At 38.9% G+C, this 18278-nt stretch overlaps 2 protein-coding genes across 3 annotated transcripts in view; one reads left to right on the top strand and one right to left on the bottom strand.

Moving 5' to 3' along the window:
- Positions 1-3454, bottom strand: part of LOC113512967 (disheveled-associated activator of morphogenesis 1) — a 115128-nt gene extending 111674 nt beyond the window's left edge. Inside the window, exon 1 of the mRNA XM_026896949.3 lies at positions 3206-3454. The gene's annotated coding sequence lies outside the window, so the exon portion shown is untranslated. The remainder of the gene's footprint in view (positions 1-3205) is intronic.
- Positions 3455-7882: 4428 nt separating this feature from the next.
- LOC113512886 (uncharacterized) lies at positions 7883-17780 on the top strand. 2 transcript variants are annotated; one of them, XM_026896843.3, is made up of 6 exons: positions 7883-8032; positions 8106-8258; positions 8356-8495; positions 9629-9834; positions 15495-16197; positions 17607-17780. In XM_026896843.3, exons 2-6 carry the CDS (start codon positions 8236-8238, stop codon positions 17708-17710), a joined length of 1176 nt encoding a protein of 391 aa, XP_026752644.2. In that variant the 5' UTR covers positions 7883-8032; positions 8106-8235; the 3' UTR covers positions 17711-17780. The 2 variants fall into 2 exon arrangements, with proteins under 2 accessions (XP_026752644.2, XP_026752643.2); XM_026896842.3 differs by having other exon boundaries at positions 9623-9834.
- The last annotated feature ends 498 nt before the right edge of the window (positions 17781-18278 follow it).

Raw genomic sequence — 18278 nt, 5'->3', positions numbered from 1 at the left:
ATGATCTATTTTAATTATTTTCCTAGTTCTCAAATAAACACGTACGCAAGTAGAGTGCAAAAAACAAGTATTAAGTACGTCTAATTATACCTTAGGTATTGAGGTACTTTTTTTAATCTAATAACACTGAGAATGTACGAGATCGTCTTCATAGGTCAATTAGAACAAATGTACTTCAATGTCATTGTGACAACTGTTTACATTACTGACGTATAATAATAATAATAATGCTGAATTTTTCTGAAACTCGTTAATGCAATGAATATACCTTATTCATGTAATACTCTTGCATCATAACTGACAAGTTAATCGAGTTTAAAAAAATGCAGATTAATATTAATTCAAACAATGTAACTATGCTGATGAGGCACGTTTTTTGTAACTAAAGACCTAAATAATAATGACCGATACGAGTAATGCACAAAATCATGAATGTTGTAATTTAAATAAATAATACGTACGTAGTAGTCCGATTGAAATAATCAAGTTTTTAATAATACCACTGTTTAAAGTAACCATTGTTAATGACTATACAATACATCTATCAACATTGTTAATGTTCATAATAAAGTCGTGAAGAAAATATGCACAAGCCGCTTATGGAACGGCGCGCTGTACATTTTCTTTTTCCGTTGATTGCTATCAGCCATCCCGGGCTCAATTTTCTTTACAGATCATTTTTTACACAGACCATCAATCTTTTTGTTTACGACTTTCCCTTCATATCTATCTAAATTCAGAGAACAACAGTTCATTTTCTTTACCGATCATAAATTAATGTGGCAATGTATCTAAAAAATGAGAATGATGAACATATTTGACTAGAATCAAACTAGTAGATATTTTGCAAGGCATAGAGGATATTTTTTATTGATAAAATAGTCTGAGGGATACTATTAAATCATCAATATAGTTCTCTTTGACGATTGTGATCCTTACCATGTCTCGATGTACTTTTGTTTTTGGCAATGCATAAAGATTGCGTCATAGAACCCAGTATGGCTGTTTTAAATCATTCCGTTTTAATTATGATCGATTTCAAGAAAATTTGTCAGTTTTACTGATCTATTAAATTACTATATACAGTTTTCGTTTCGTAGAGTATGCCTCGAATACTTAAGACTAGCTTCAATAAACAGTCAACGATTACATCTGTCTGATGTGAAATTCTTTAAAGAATATTAATCTTAGATCTGCGGGAAGTCTTCATAGCATTCACTATAAACACTACGTTTCTAGAGCATTAATTTTTTTTTTTTTTGTTGCTACCGCCTAATTGACTAATTCTCTTCACCTCTCTTCAGAAAAATGGAAATTTCAGTCTTAATTATATTGTGTTATTAATCATACCTCAGGTCTCATACAGATTGCTCACAACTGTCTTCCTATCTCATTCTCAGATTCTCCAGTATTTGTGACTGTGGAGCCAAGGTTACTGAACTATAAACAACTTTATAATTGGCTTATTTCTAGGTACTGTCTAACTCTGTCTTCAATCGTCATTTTAGTACCATATTACTTCTATTAATTTTAAATCGAAGAAGAGGATTACGTTACAAGGTATTCCAAGAACAACATATAGGTAGACATATATAGGGATCTACCTAGCGATTTTATTTAATGATGAGGAAATAAAACATAAATTCAATTTTCCTACTGTAAATAGGTGTGCATGCATAATAGGTAGATTCATTAATATTTATAAATGACTTGGTACCCAAGTAAATGATTGATACATCCAAGTGTGCTATTAATTTGTCTATGTTAATTGTGTATGCACATTTATATTTACCTTCAGATAAATATTTTTCACAATTACATAGGTATCTACCTAACTACCTATAATTTAAGCACTATTTTTTTAGAATATTATGAATTTTTATATAAAATGTACACTAGAGGGAGACTTTACAAGTATATAAATGTCGTCTGTGGGTACCTCACTCCATCTCTCTCGTGTTTCTGCCATAAAGCAACTACTCGTATATTGCATGGGTGTGTTTCGATTTGAAGGTATGGGATATGGTAGTGAAATAACAGGGTATGAAGGTCAAATACCGTCGACCTCAGAAATGGCAACGCATGTCAAGTATCATTGTTATCATAACTAGGGAACTATAGTTAACAATAAATCATTACTATAATTCCCTATTTTCCCCTATTATTATCCCTATTATTCCATTGTTATCATAACTAAGGCACTAAAGTATAATTATAGTAGAACTAGGCAACTAAGATCTTCATTACTGACAAGATACTAGTAGATTTTTTAACGGGCGATAATGGAATGGTAACCCTGGCTACGCTATCGGTATACATTGGCGGGGCACCAGTGAGAGATGATAGGTGAGAATGAAGCAGATCAGTTAGCCCATCATGACGAATTCAATTATAAATTCATCACGATGATTTCCAGAGGGAACCGCGAGCAGGTCGGGACGTCTACATTACTTCAATCAGGTCAACTTCCCGCAGTCCGCCCTGAAAACTATTGTGGTTATTTCGTGGTGAATTCATCACAATGATAAAATTGACCAGTCTTCATCTTTTACTAGTTTCCTACCGGCGTAAATCATAGTGCGAGCAGTGGATCTTATCATTTGTTTTGCTACTACCTAAAAATTTTAATTTAACATTTTTTTTTTCTTAGTAATACCCTTACAAAAGTACTGGCAAAAAAACACATATAATTACTGAAACGATTGAATAAAATTTGCAAAGAGGTAGACAAATCCCAATATGCGAAGATGACGGACAAAAATTCACACGTATGAAGGATGAAATCTTAGAGGTGAAGTGTTCCATTAAAAGTGCAGAGGGCTTACCATGAAATGTTTTTCGAAATTTTTGAGCCAAACGAAACATAAATTTGATATTAAAATTACATAATAATATTCCGTTTGAAAATATTAAAAATATTGTTCCTTTGGACTTTTGTGATAGGAAGTATGACGAACGAAATGTTAAACTCCATTTATTGGTCCGATTTTGGTATAAACAAAAACACGAAATTGAGTCCGAAATTTCGGAATTTCATTTCATGGTAGACCCGCAAATCTACAAATCAGAACTTCAGTACGAAAAGACATTCTTCCAATCTTTAAATAAACAATTACATTTAAATATAAATACATCCCATTCGAAACGTTTTACGATTCAATGGACCAACTCGGAAGGTTTCGCTTTATTATTGTTTTGTACATACCTTATGGAAACAATCGGGGCGTATAGGGCGCCGGTATTCCAATAAGTAAACACACACTCCTTTACACAGCACTGATTGACACAATTCACGAAAAAACGTATCCGAATTAATTTATTGTTTTAAATTTCCGACGCCTCGTATCGCACCAACAGCTGGCGATATCTTCCGCGGGGCTGTCAAATATGTCCTTGAGGGACGCGGCACGCCATGTTGTTTTGAGGACGGGCGCATGGCGACTGCGCCAGCCCCTATGTAACGCACGCGCGATGCGTCACCCCTGTGCGCCTGACGCCTGACGTACGGTAATCAGACTTCCTTGTTTATTGTATCCAAAAAATATTATAGTAATTTATTATACCAAAATGACTAATCTCATTTTTGGAATGTCAATGATATAATTTAAAAAATAATTAACTGATTATAATTTCTGATAGGGTAGTCAGAGCTACTTGTCGACTGTTACCGTTGTGGTGAATATTTCATTTAGCATTTTTTTTTGATGGGTAAAAATGGTATAGTAACTCCGCCTGCACTAACGGGATACGCTGGCGGAACACCAGTGAAGGGTGATAGATGAGAATGAAAACAGACCAGTTAACCCATCATAGTGAATTCATCAGGAATTAACCATGATTGTTTCCAGGGAGAACCGCGAGGAAGGCGACATGGTTGGGTATATTGCTAGCCTCATTACTCAATCCCCCCCCCCCACCGAGTCGATACCGTCTTTCGAATTAATAAATAAAAATAAATACCATTAAAGAGGGATCGGCAGGAGCGTCCCTCTTAAAACATCTCTAAAATCTAACTGCAGTTGCCAATTCGCCTGCTAAGCGTGACAACTACTGGTCTACTGATGTAATACCATTGGATATATTACACATCACTACCTAGTCTCATACTAAGCAAAGTTTGTACTATGAGTAACTATAAATGTCTCTGTCCCATTCGAGTTTCAACCGTGAAGCAGTTGTGTTTGTATGGCTGTGTTTCGGTTTGAATATGGCGTTACTGGGTACAGAGGAATAACACCTGAGTCCTCAGGAATGGCAACACATGGGGGGTATCATGGGCGAAACAGTATACTCTGTTATGTCCATGGTACTGCTCATGTCTATAGACGACGGTTTCCACTTTCCATCAGGTGGGTCATCTTGTTTGCCATTTTAAGTTATATAAAAAAAAACCTAACGTAAAACGGTTACTATATAGCCTATTCGACTTATGAACGTTTGCAGCACTACGATAATACCATATGCACGTGAGCATTTGCTTGCAAACACTGAATAAACATTAAAATTTTCGTAATTGTTTGGAAATATTACGTTAACAGAAAAATTTAAGTTCCAAAATCTTTGCGCCTACGGATTCCATTATCATACATTAATATCCCCTTTCATTATAGGGAAGTTAATTAATGAGATAAAACAAAGTATCCAAACTTTATGACTACTAATATCCAAGAGACCTAACTATTTAACTCATATAAGATAAATATGAATTTTTTTAATTATGTAGATAAACATCGGAGGAAATACTTTTTTTAGATTGCGTATATTTCGAATACAAAATTCGCAGATAATAAAACAATAAAACTCTTATTAACTTCTTTAGTGTAATATCTCATTTTCGATGTAAACGTGAGTCACGTTCGTATTTAATGTGGCCGTGTCTTCTATTTGCAAACATGGCTAAATACTATCAACATATAGAATATATAAAGAATAACGCTAGACATATTAACATTATACAGAAAAATTGAAGTTTATATGACCTGTGGTCCTGTCTACGGATTCCATCTATCATAGATGTGTGTGTCGTAAGAAGCATTAAAGGAATTTAATTAGAGAGGGATGGACACAAAGTCCCTATTAAAACATCTCTAAAAACCTAACTGCGATGGCAAGCGTGGCAACTACTGGCAAAACTCCTCTTATTTATTTATTTATTTACACACATACACTAAACAAATCTTTCATGTAAATGATATCATTAGTTAAATACAATTGCTCTTAAGAAAATAATATAAATTATACATATTACATCTGACAAAACAACATAATAATAAAGATTACACAATTATATAAAAACATTACTATTTTACTTTTAATTTTGAATAAAAGAAAAATATATAAAAAACAAAATGAATGTATATAGTTTATAATTTATTTGACCATGTGATCTCAGCATATGTCCATCTCAAATCTGAAACTACGACACTGATTTTCAGTAGGCCCTAAATACATAAGTCACAGACACATGTATGCACAGAGATGTAATGTATAAATATATAAGAATTATATTGGATGACTTGATACTTACTTATGGGGAAGGCTTATTTCAGCAGTGGACAGTTAACGGCTGAACTGATGATAATTTATTTATTTCAAATTTAATACAACCGTTTGTAGTCTCATACATTATATTGTATATTACTATATATTAGCGTTATTTAGTCACATGCTAAGCAGAATTTGTAAGAAGAGAATATCAGCGCTGCGGGTACCTCGCAATTTAATGCTGGGTTGGTTACCTTTTCACCGTTGCAGCATATAAAATCGCCTTCAAATTTTTGTCTTGTTTATAAATTCATAAATTATTCGCCTATATATATCTTATTATTATTGTACTTGACAACTTTAAATACTTTTTTGTAAATACCTAAAAGTATACCTATACCTCTGTCCCATTCGTGTTTCTACCGTGAAGCAGTTGTGTTTACATGTCATTTTCGGTTTGAAGGGTGGGTTTTTTTTTTTATGGCCTGCGCTAACGGGATACGCTGGCGGAGCACCAGTGAAGGGTGATAAATGAGAATGAAAACAGGCCAGTTAGCCTATCATGACTAATTCATCAGGAATTAACCATGATAGTTTCCAGGGGGAACCGCGAGGAGGTTGGGTTAGGTAGAGGTCGATCTGGTTGGGTATATTGCAAGCAATGGGAGTCTTAGTCTCCATTACTAACAATCCCTTTCCCCCCCACCCCACGCCTGGGGGGGGGGGGGTGTCATGGGCGAAACAGTACTCTGTCATGTCCATCGTACTACACATGTCTATAGGCGACGGTTACCATTTTCCATCAGGTAGGCCGTCAGCTTGTTTGCCCTTCTAAGTTGTATATAAAAAGTAAATATATACAAAAAAAAACCCCCAAACAATTTTTTTATTCACAAGTATGTCTATTTATACAAAAAAGACATATTTGTGAATAAAAATCTTTGTATCGTAATGAGAGGCAGTGTTAAACTGTTACACCACCAAAATCGTCAATTTGAAAAAAAAAGCTAATGTGTGAACGATTATCAAAAATTGTACATGTTTATTAATACCACCCCTGTTTTTTCCTATTGTTTCCATATCCGGTCCACAGAGCAGCTGGATCAACAATGTAAAAGAAACAAATACGTACTTATCCCACTCTATGAAAGGGTCACCCACGGTCGTACGATCCACCCACATAAAACATCAAAGCTATGGTTTCTTTATCACTTAAAAAAACTTTCAGTAATTTATTCCATAGATATTTGTGTCAAGAATAATAACTTATATAAGTTTATTAATATTATAAGTTCCAGACCGTAATAAAATAGAGGCATCAAGAAAAGATGATGAGGCAGACACCCAAACTCGCTCTTTACAAATATAATTGTAAGTATCTAATGAATTTACTCAAACACGTATCTTAATTTATTCTTATGCCTAAACAACAGTCATTTCTAATTTAATTACTTTAATTTAAATAAAATTTTCATCCCTGTTCGAGTACGCAGGCGAGGGATAGATGAATGGATGTGAGGATGTGCCCGTCATGACGAATTCAGCAGAAATTGTCGAATTGTAAAGTTGCCCTGATATATATTTTATTAATATTGTATATTACCAATAATGAAATTATAACTCTGCCTGTGTTAACGGTATACCTACGCTGGTGGACACCAGTGAGATAAATGGTCCACATGGTCGCCCTCGAAAACCATTGAGCTAAATTCCAGGTATATTCATCACGATGAGCTAACTGACCTGCCTTTTCATTCTCACCTATCATCTCTCACTGGTGTCCCGCCAACGTATAGCGTTAGCGCAGACGGGATTACCATTCCATTATCATCAATTAAAAAAGAACCTAATAGTAAGTACTCGGGGAAAAGGGATTGTTAGTAATGTGGTCTAATAGCCCCATTGCTAGCAATATATTCTCTCAGGTCGACCTCCACGCGGTTCCCCCTATAAACTATCATGGTTAATTGTTGTCGAATTTATCATGGTGGGATCAACTGATCTGCTTTCATTCTCACCTATCATCTTCCACAAGTGCCTCGTCGGTGTATACCGATAACGCCGGCGGGGTTACTATTTCATTTTCACCCATAAAAAAAGTAAGTACTCTACTAAACAACAGATGGCGTAAAATTTAAAAAGTATAAACAAAAAACTGTACTAAAGTAATTGTGATGATAGGTTATTAAAAAAACACGCTAAGAAAATCATAGGTACAGCTAGTCAATAAGAAAAAAAAGAAACTATTATTAGTGGGTCAATGTAAACATTTTAACTATAAAGATAATGCCATAGATAATTCTCAGTCCATGACAACATCACTATACCTAGTCATCTGCGGCCAACAGCAAAATCGGTACGAAAAAAAAATCACTATACCTATTATCATCTGTCGACAGGGCGGTATGGCCTAAATGATTTTAGTCTGTCCACAAATTGGGCAATCATTATAAAAAAAAAATATTATCCGTCAATTACAGTCTTGTCACTGTCAACTATCAATATTTTCTATTTTTATTGCTGTATCCGTAACCAAACCAAGCATCTGGTATGCATTTTATTGACATTTTATTATTTATATTTCTAAATACAATTCTAATAATTTACTTTATATTTCACAGTTAATATATAAAAATCACAGCTGAAGAGCTGTACTTGGTTTTGTCTCAACACCTACATGTTCGTTGTTCCCAATTTCTGGTGATTTGGTCCCTATATTGAGTTGATACTTGTATAAATAGGGGCTAAAATATGCCAGAAGATAGGAAAAACCAGTGAGTGCTATATTTTTTGCTAATTTAATTAATATGAACAAATAATTTTTGATATTTCTTATTAAAATCTAATTTCTTAATTTGAATTAATTTTCAGGTCAAAAGGTAACAAAAATGAACCTAAGGAGCAACGGCGAGCTCGCCAAGGGCGACAAAAAGTGGGAAATGTGGAAAAGAAATCAACCCCTGTAGAAAATAATAAAGATCCACTTGAAAAAAAAGCTGAAGGAACTAAAGGTTAATATAAATTATGTTTATCTAATAAAGAAATTGTAACTAAACGATGTTTGTACATGAGAGATATTTAAGAAAAATTAATATGAGGAGTTTTAATAAGGACAATAGAGGCCAGAACAATAATTTTCAGAAACTATATCTGTATGTTTGTTCCTGCATCACATAAAAGTACTCCAAATCAAATGTGGTTTTCATAGTTGTTTTCCTAAACGTCTAATTTAAAATCTGATATACTTTTATCTTGATACATCATCCAGAAATGCCCATTAAATTGATTTTCCTACTTCTGAAAATCTTGCATATGAAAAAATAGCTAGAAAACTACTTCATTTATAAGTATGTTCATTAATTATAAATAAATATAATATTAATAAGAAACTAGAAACTTTATAGATATTTTGAAGCATTTATTACAAAAATATCTACTTAGATACTTGAATAAATTACTAGAAAGATATCACAGTGTAAGTAACAATAATCTTAAGACTATGCTATTACTGTATGGTGTAGATCTCAAAGTATTATAGAATAAAATATTCTTTATTATCTAAGGTAAATAGTATAAATTGCATTATATTTGTAAAATGTACTGTACATGATATATAAAAAATTATTTAATATTAATACTAGATAGACAGATGTAATTAGAAAAGACTTTAGTTCTCATAGCGTTTCCGAGAGTGATGTGTCCAGTTATACAAAGTAAAATGAAAAACAAAGAAGATGGACCCTATTATCTGATGGAACTAACTGCATAGGAAAAATTCAATATTTTCACTTTTAGTTTCCAGCACTACATAGCTTCACCAAATATTTTCTGTACATTTTACAATCAGCTTCAAAAAGAAGAAAGTTATCAATTTGGTTGGATTTTTTTTTATGTTTGTTACCTCATAACTTCGTTAGTTGTAAACTGATTTGGAAAATTCTTTTTTTTATCTGAAAGGGCATGCTTATAGATTGGTCCTATAGAATTTTTATCAAAATTGATTTAGTAGTTTAGTTATTAAATCATATATTTACTAGTTTTACCATAATTAAAGTAAGTTTTTTTGGAATGCAATTTAATTATTAATACACCACATATAATTGCTTTTCAGTAGCTATATATAATCATAATACTTTAGTTACAGTTCCACAAAAGCCAGTTTATGAAGATCCAGGACCAGAATTCTACAAAAACCTAAAACGTGAAACTGATGAAATTCTCAAAATTACTGAAGAGGCAAATTCTAAGTATAAAAGTAAAGAAATCCAAAGCAATTGGGCTAAATATGAAATGCCAATTGAGACTTATGATGAAGTGGAAGAACAGGAGAATATGGGTGCTGATTATGAGGTAATTCTTATCCTTACAAATTTTAAATGTGTTCGCGACATTATTTGTATATATCGTAATTTATAGTTGTTAAGTCCTAGTTAATCGTTTTGTATTCTGTTATTTTATATAGATTTACATAGATTTAAGATAGTGTAAGTTAAATAAAGTATTCCTTTGCGTGTTGTCATTATTACCTACGAATAGAAATAGAAATTGTAACAATAAATAGAATTAAGAACTTGTAAATTGCAATAAATAAACGCTATAGAATACCGATCTGAAGAGACACGCGTCTCGTTCTTTCTCGCCCCGTCCCGCTCGCGCAGATTCGCTAACGCGAGTTGGAAACGTTATCATGCGAGCGGGCGGGTATAAAGATAGGCCGCCTCTCGTCGAGCGGCATTCGCTTCCGAGCAGCGACGCACTACACTCTCGAGAAGAAATAGGACAAGAAGAAAAATACTCTCTTCAGACGGTACCGGAGGCTTCAGAAGAGTAATCCCTGTGTTTCACTCCAGCCTGAACCAACGCCCCTACAGTCCACGCTCACCGAACGGCAGTCCACACCGCACATCGTGGTCCTTCGAGAAGCCGGATTGCTGGAGGAACACCGTTGGTACATCAAGAAGCCGGATCGCTGGAGGAAGACCATTCTGAAGCCGGATCGCTGAAATGCCGACTACGAGAAACAAAAAATCGCCGTCACCGAAGCCACAACGTCCGCCGCCACCACGTCGACTACGGCCGCCGGAACGCTGTCCGTCGCTGCCACGCCGTCCGTTGCTGCCACCACGTCGTCTGCGGCTGTCAGAATGCCTTCTGTCGCTGCCACGTCGTCTACCGCCGCCACCACATCGACTACGAACACGTCCGGCGATACGACGACCACAGGAGCCACGGAGACTACCGAAGCCACAGGAACGACAGAGGAGACAGCAAGGAAGAAGGAACCGAAGCACGGCACGGCACGCACGGTTCGCACCACGGCCTCGCAGAAGAAGAAGGCTCTGGCCAAGGCACGGGAGGAGCTAAAAGGAGGTGGAATTGGCTGCCGCACGTGTCGCCGCCCTGGAAGCCGAATCAGAGGACGACGAGGAAGTAGAAGACGACGACGCTACCGTCAGAAGAGAACGAACGTCGGATTGGGTTCGTCGAAGCACGCTGGCACTCACAATGGAGCCGCATGTACCAGAGATAGAAGAAGTCACCGGCAAGCGTCAGGGGTTCGTCCCATCGAGACTTGAAGAGGATTCGAGAGCGCCGCCGCCACAGCCGAGCAGCGACGCACTTCACCGGGACCACGCACGCCACGTTGACCCACATGCCGCGATTCCTACGATAGCAGCAGCGATGCAGTCGATGAAGAAAGAAGAACCGGTGCTGAAGGTGGGCATCGATTGTAATGAGTTTGCGATCGCCATGCAGATGGCCGCTCGCAACATACTTCCACAGCGTCAAGAGTCACCGAGTTGCCAGTCTTCAATGGATCGTCGAGCGAGTGGTTACCATGGAAGATGGCCTATGAAGAGAGCGCAAGTCAACTCACAGAACAAGAGAACCTAGCAAGACTGCGCAGAAGCTTGAAGGGGCCGCAAAGGACGCGGCACGCTCCCTATTCGTCGGGTCTACGACCGCAGAAGAAGTAATGAAGATGTTAGCCGCGAGGTTCGGCCGCCCTGGAGCACTCGTCACAGCCGAACTGAACAAACTCCGCGCGCTACCACGACTCTCGGACAACGCAAGAGACGTCTGCCTCTTCGCAAGCAAGGTGCAGAACGTCGTCGCCACGATACGAGCGCTGAACAAGAGTCACTACCTCTACAATGAAGAAATAGTGAGAAACGTCACAGAGAAGATGCCGTCGGTACTACGCTTCAAGTACTACGATTTCGCCAACGACCAACCGGAGGGACAACCGGACCTCATAACACTCTCTCAGTTCCTGCAAAGGACCGCCGCACAATGTGGAAACTTCGCCCCCGCCGAGGAGATACCGTCCGAAGACCGGCGGGAGTCCGCTCCTAGGAAGACGGCGAAGACATATACGACGCAGGAGAAACCCGCTACACCACCGTGCCCGATGTGTCGACGAGAGGGACACGCTCCATCGGACTGCAAGACGATGAAGGACGCAGACACATCGGCGAGATGGGAGTTAGCGAAGACTCATAGGCTGTGTTTCCGCTGCCTCAAAGTAAGAAGATTTCGCCACGCCTGCAAGAGCAAGAGATGTGGAGTAGATGAGTGCACGCAGACTCATCACCCTCTGCTGCACACCACGCGACAACAGCCGGAGAATGAAGTAACAACGCACGTCGTCGAGGACAAGTCCGCCGCAGTCGCCGCATCGGCAAAAATACGAGTCACCGGTCCCATGGGAACGTGCGACACCTACGCGCTACTGGACGACGGGTCGACTTGCACCATCATCGAGACGGCGGTGGCGGAGCGAATCGGTGCTACGGGTCCCCCCGCACCCTTCTACATGGAAGGTGTGGCCGGGGCACGGATCAACGCAGCTCAATCGACGCGTGTTCACTTCAAGATCCGCGGGCGGAATTCGCAAGAATACACAGTGGGGGCACGGACGATGGACAGACTGCAGTTATCACCGCAGTCGGTACCGCGCAGCGTCATCAAGGGCTGTCCACATCTACGAGACATAGAGAGGGAACTGGTCTATGAAGAGGGCAAACCGACGGTACTGCTGGGGCAAGACAACTGGCACCTACTGCTGGCCCACGAAGTCAGAAGAGGATCCGACACGCAGCCGGTCGCATCACTCACCGATCTGGGATGGGTACTGCACGGTACGAGTCGCGGCAGGGCAAGACAGCAGGTGCACAGAATCAGCCACATAGTGACGACACATGAAGAGGAGCAATCAATGGAAGAAATGATGAAGCAACATTTCGCGCTCGAATCGCTGGGGATCGCACCGAAGAGGTCTTACAATGAAGAGGAACGTCGCGCCCTACGCATTTTAGAAGAGAAAACGCGTCCGTTATATACGAGACAGGGTTATTATGGAAGAAGGACGACCCTGTGCCGCCGGACAACTACGACTCGACGATGCGACGTCTCCGACCGGTATATAAAAATGAAGAACAGTGGCCGCGTGAAGATAGTTCGAGCGACTATAGTCAAGCGGAAACGGGAGAAGAACGCGTACACAAGCTACAGAACGCGACGCAGTTGTCTATAGCATTACCCGATCCGTCACGTTTTTCTAATTGGTTGAAACTTGTTCGCAGTTCAGCACGAGTGTTGCAGTTCATCGACCTCCTGCGACCGACCAGTCAACGCTGTACCGCTATCCGAAAGAGAAACAAGAAGAAAGAGAGCGCCGACCCCACTTGGACCCGCACGAAGAAAGTCGATAGAGAGAAGACGAAGATGAAAATCAAGAACAACAATAGTCCATCTGTGTGTTTCATCCCCATAGACACACACTACCTAGATCGCGCGCGACGGCTATGGATTCGCGCGATACAACAAGAGGCGTTCGGCGACGAAATCGCAGTATTGAAACAAGGGAAACAGCTGCCGTCATCCAGTCGACTCATACAGCTGTCAGTCGTCATAGACAACGACGACATTCTGCGACTTCGATCGAGAATAGCAGCCGCCGCCGATTTGTCAGCCGAGCAACGAGAGCCCCCCATCGTCGACGGAAACCACACCTGGATGCGCCTATACATCGCATGGGTGCATCGGAAACTTCACCACGGCGGCTTCGAGATCACCACGAACGAGGTGCGACAACACTTGTGGGTGTTGCGCCTACGACACGCCGTCCGCAGTGAACTGAAGAGGTGTCAGCTGTGCCGCCTACGAAGAGCAAGACCGGCGCAGCCGTCAACGGGCAACCATCCACAGAGCAGGCTGGCGCATCATCAACGACCGTTCACGTTCACCGGCCTAGACTACTTCGGGCCTATGACCGTGACAGTGGGCCGCAACCAGAAGCGGTACGGAGTGCTCTTCAAACGACGCGCGCAGTCCACCTAGAAATCGCCGGCATCAGCACGGACTCCGCCATAATGGCCCTGCGGCGCTTCATAAGCCGCAGATTGTCCCACTGAGCTATGGTCCGACCAAGGCACCAACCTCAAAGGTGCTGACGTCGAACTGAAGAAAACAGCCGAGGAAGCCATCCAAGAAGAGTCATCAGTCCATTTCATCCGGTGGCGCTACATTCCCCCGAGCGCACCCTTCATGGGAGGTGCGTGGGAACGGCTGGTGCGTAGTGTGAAGACCGCACTAGCCGCTACGTTGAACGAGCGGGCCCCCAAGGAAGAAGTCCTCCACACTCTGCTGGTCGAGGTCGAGCACACCCTCAATAGTCGACCGCTAACCCACGTGTCAACATCGGCAGACGACGACAGCGCCCTAACCCCCAATCACTTCAGATTGGGCGGTCCATCGCGCGTCCCACTGCCAGGCAGCTTCACCGAGAGCGACGCGGCGGGACACAAGGAGTGGCGTGCCAGCCAGAGGCTAGCTGATTGCTTCTGGAACCGGTGGGTGAAGGAGTACTTATATATAAGCCCTCTACACACGGAGCCATCAAAATGGACGACCTGGTCCTGATAGCTGATGGGACCTTGCCTCGCAACACGTGGCCGCGAGGCGTGGTGGTGGCGACCTACCCTGGACCAGACGGCGAGATCCGAGCAGTCGACGTGCGGACGAACAAGGGCATCCTACGGCGACCCACTAAGAAGCTGATCATACTGCCCACATCGACCTCGAGCGACGCGAACACGAGTTAACTCCAGCTACGAGAGCTGCGGCGGGAGATTATGTTCGCGACATTATTTGTATATATCGTAATTTATAGTTGTTAAGTCCTAGTTAATCGTTTTGTATTCTGTTATTTTATATAGATTTACATAGATTTAAGATAGTGTAAGTTAAATAAAGTATTCCTTTGCGTGTTGTCATTATTACCTACGAATAGAAATAGAAATTGTAACAATAAATAGAATTAAGAACTTGTAAATTGCAATAAATAAACGCTATAGAATACCGATCTGAAGAGACACGCGTCTCGTTCTTTCTCGCCCCGTCCCGCTCGCGCAGATTCGCTAACGCGAGTTGGAAACGTTATCATGCGAGCGGGCGGGTATAAAGATAGGCCGCCTCTCGTCGAGCGGCATTCGCTTCCGAGCAGCGACGCACTACACTCTCGAGAAGAAATAGGACAAGAAGAAAAATACTCTCTTCAGACGGTACCGGAGGCTTCAGAAGAGTAATCCCTGTGTTTCACTCCAGCCTGAACCAACGCCCCTACAGTCCACGCTCACCGAACGGCAGTCCACACCGTTCAAAATGGGAAAGTAAGTTTGTTTGTTTACCTTATAATACCTTAGTGAAACAGCGGATTCTGGGCAATATGCCATTATATAACGGTAATATCAATTAATTTTTTTTTTTTTTTTGTTGAAGATTAGCATGAACAAATATCATGGCATAGAATTTTTATATATTAATGCTTGTGTAAAATAAACACTACTAAATGTAAATAATATATAGAGCTTAGAAAATTTAGAACTTCCTAATATAGATTTTTAATATTTTATAATTTGGAGATTTCAGTATCTTCAATATATCATCATCAGTATTTAATTAAAAACATTGTTTATACAATATATTCATTAATATATTTTTTACAGAAATTAATAGAGACACCACTGTCAATTGGCGGTCATTTTCAATTTAAACATGAGAAATCTTGGGATATAAATACAGGACCATCAATATATGATAAATATTTCGAAATAAACATGAATGACCTTGCAATTGCTCTCTCCACTTTGCCTTTCTACGAAAGAAATAATATAAACCAAGATATATTTTCTGCCACTGAAATATTAACAATGAATAATAGAGCCACTAAGTACAAACAAAAGTATTATAATGACAAATCATACACAACTCCAGAATTAGAAACACATGATAAAATACTGAATAATATCAAAGAAGATATGTTTCAGTCTGAGGAAAAGATAAATATTTCCAAAGACATACAATTTGAGGGAAAAACGGATGTAGTGCGAAATGTTCCTGAGGAATCAACTATAGAATTAAAACCATCTGCAATTGGAGACGATTTAACATTAAAATCTCAAAGTACTTCTAATTCTGAAAATACCAATACCCACGAAAGTACTGAAAAAATTATGGAAAATATTACGCCTGAACCTAATACTGCAGCATTAAATACAAAATATAAAAAAATAAATACCAGTCAATTAATAGATGACATAGATGACCTTATCTTAGATAGTACCGATAAACAATTGCCCAATAAAGAGATAGGAAATACAGATGTCCCTGAAATTGAAATTCCTAAATTGGAATCTAAAATACTTAAAGGTAATTATATACCTATTTTGAATAATTTCATACATCATTATAGATATTTGTATTATTGTCCATATATTATTATGGCAGGTTTCAAACCATACATGCAAAACTCTTCAGAAGAGAATTTTGTAACTCTTTTTACAATGAGCCAAATTTAAATCTCCGTATGTAACTATAAACGTACTTCTTTATGTGGATATTCTACATAATAACTGTTATAGTAATTGCTTAATTTTGTCTAAAATCATTTTTACACTCGTATAGCTTGAAACTTGCAATTATCTATTTTTTTTAATGGTACTTAGAATGGCAAACAAGTTGATGGCCTATCTAATAGACAGTAGTAACCATCGCCTATACATAAACAGCACCTTGGAGATCATAGAATACACTGTGATGCCCATGATACCTCTCATGAATTTTGAAAAACTCTGTAATTTCACTCCCATATCACCCTTGAAACCGATACAGTCATACATACAGTACAGGTGAAACAAGTACCCAAGGGGAGGAAAGAATTGTTAGTAACGGGGTTTGACAGCCTCATTCCTAGCAATATACCCTATCGGGTCGACCTCCATGTGGGTCCCCATGGAAACTATCGTGGCTAATTCTTGTTAAATTCGTTACAACTGACCTACTTCATCCTCACCTATCATCACTCACTGATGCCCCGCCAGTGTATACTGATATCGCAGGCGGGATTATCATTCTATTATCACCCAATAAAAATAGGTACTCATGCAAATCACTTTTGTACAGTCTCCCTCTGGTAAATATTACAATACTCTTACCCTTTTTTATCCAGTTTTTTTTAATACAATTTAGAATGGCAAACAAGCTGACGATCCACCTGATGGTAAGTGGTAACCGTCGCCTGTAGACATAAACAGTACCATGGACATAACAAAATGTATTGTTTCGCCCATGATACCCCCCTTGCGTTGTCATTCCTTAAGTCTAAGATGTAGTGTTATACCTCTGTACTCTGTAAATTCACTACCATATCTTCAAACTGAAACAGAGCCATGCAAACACAACTGGTCCACAGTAGAAACACGAATAGGACAGAGATACCCAAGCAAACGACTTTTGTACAAATTCTCTTGTAATTATTTTAAGATTGTTGGATAATTTAACTAATGTTGTTTATGATCATCCTTCTTCCTTTCTTCATTACATTGTTCATTCCCTGGCACTGCTAGATGCGCTCCATATGAAAATGAAAAATCATAATCTCTATGAGTAGCCTTTAACTAAATTACCAATGCGAATCCCAATAAAGCGCCCCTCTAACCACTTCTCTGCAAAGCTATTAGAATTATTATTATTAGTCTACATCTTAATTATGCCTCTAGACCATGCAAATCCATCCATCCCGATACAATGGTTGATATTTTATATTATTATATTTACAGAAGCTGAAAATACTCCAACAAAAACTGAACAGCCCAAGAATCCAGTTATCCAATCTCCAGAAGATCTAGAAAAATGGCTCGACGATTTCCTAGATGATGAATAAAAGATTGCCTGTAATTAAATGCATATAATTATTTTAGTAAGAAATATTAAGAATCAGTTACCCACCACAATTATTTATTTATTATTATTACAGGAACCCTATTTCTAGGATGTAGTAATTAAGTAAATAAAGTAGATAACAATTTATTTCTATTTTACCAACTCCTCTATACTATGTAGCAACTATAAATCTCAGATATTATATAAGCTATTTTTCCCGCGAGAAAGGTTTGATTTGCAACATGTAGATTAAAAAACAGTAAACCTGTTAAATACTAATAATTTGTATAGATCACAATTTCAAATAAATATAAAAAAATAGTGAATTCAATCGCAACGAATGTAGGAACAACATAGACGAAAATAAAAAAATCATCAAAATATTTAAAAAATTGTTAAAATAATATATACACATGTATATATTATTAACGTATACGTTAATTATGCGCACGCGCGCCTATTAAGAAGTCTCTTTAAAAATGGCTTATAAAACAGGATGCCATAATTATATTACTGTCTCATATCTCAACCACAGGATAACGGTTTGGCTATATGTATCGATATATTTG

This window comes from Galleria mellonella, unplaced genomic scaffold (assembly GCF_026898425.1).
Source record: "Galleria mellonella isolate WM207_F2 unplaced genomic scaffold, CSIRO_AGI_GalMel_v1 utg113, whole genome shotgun sequence".
Lineage (NCBI taxonomy): Eukaryota > Metazoa > Arthropoda > Insecta > Lepidoptera > Pyralidae > Galleria > Galleria mellonella.
This window is presented reverse-complemented; position numbering and strand designations above follow the sequence as displayed.

What these genes read in the sequence shown, in the direction of transcription:
- LOC113512886 (XM_026896842.3), top strand. Translation starts at nt 8,236, where the DNA reads ATGCCAGAAGATAGGAAAAACCA. An exon ending in AAAAGCTGAAGGAACTAAAG is followed by an intron (nt 8,496 to 9,622) that starts GTTAATATAAAT and finishes ATAATACTTTAG; the next exon opens with TTACAGTTCCACAAAAGCCA. An exon ending in ATATGGGTGCTGATTATGAG is followed by an intron (nt 9,835 to 15,494) that starts GTAATTCTTATC and finishes TATTTTTTACAG; the next exon opens with AAATTAATAGAGACACCACT.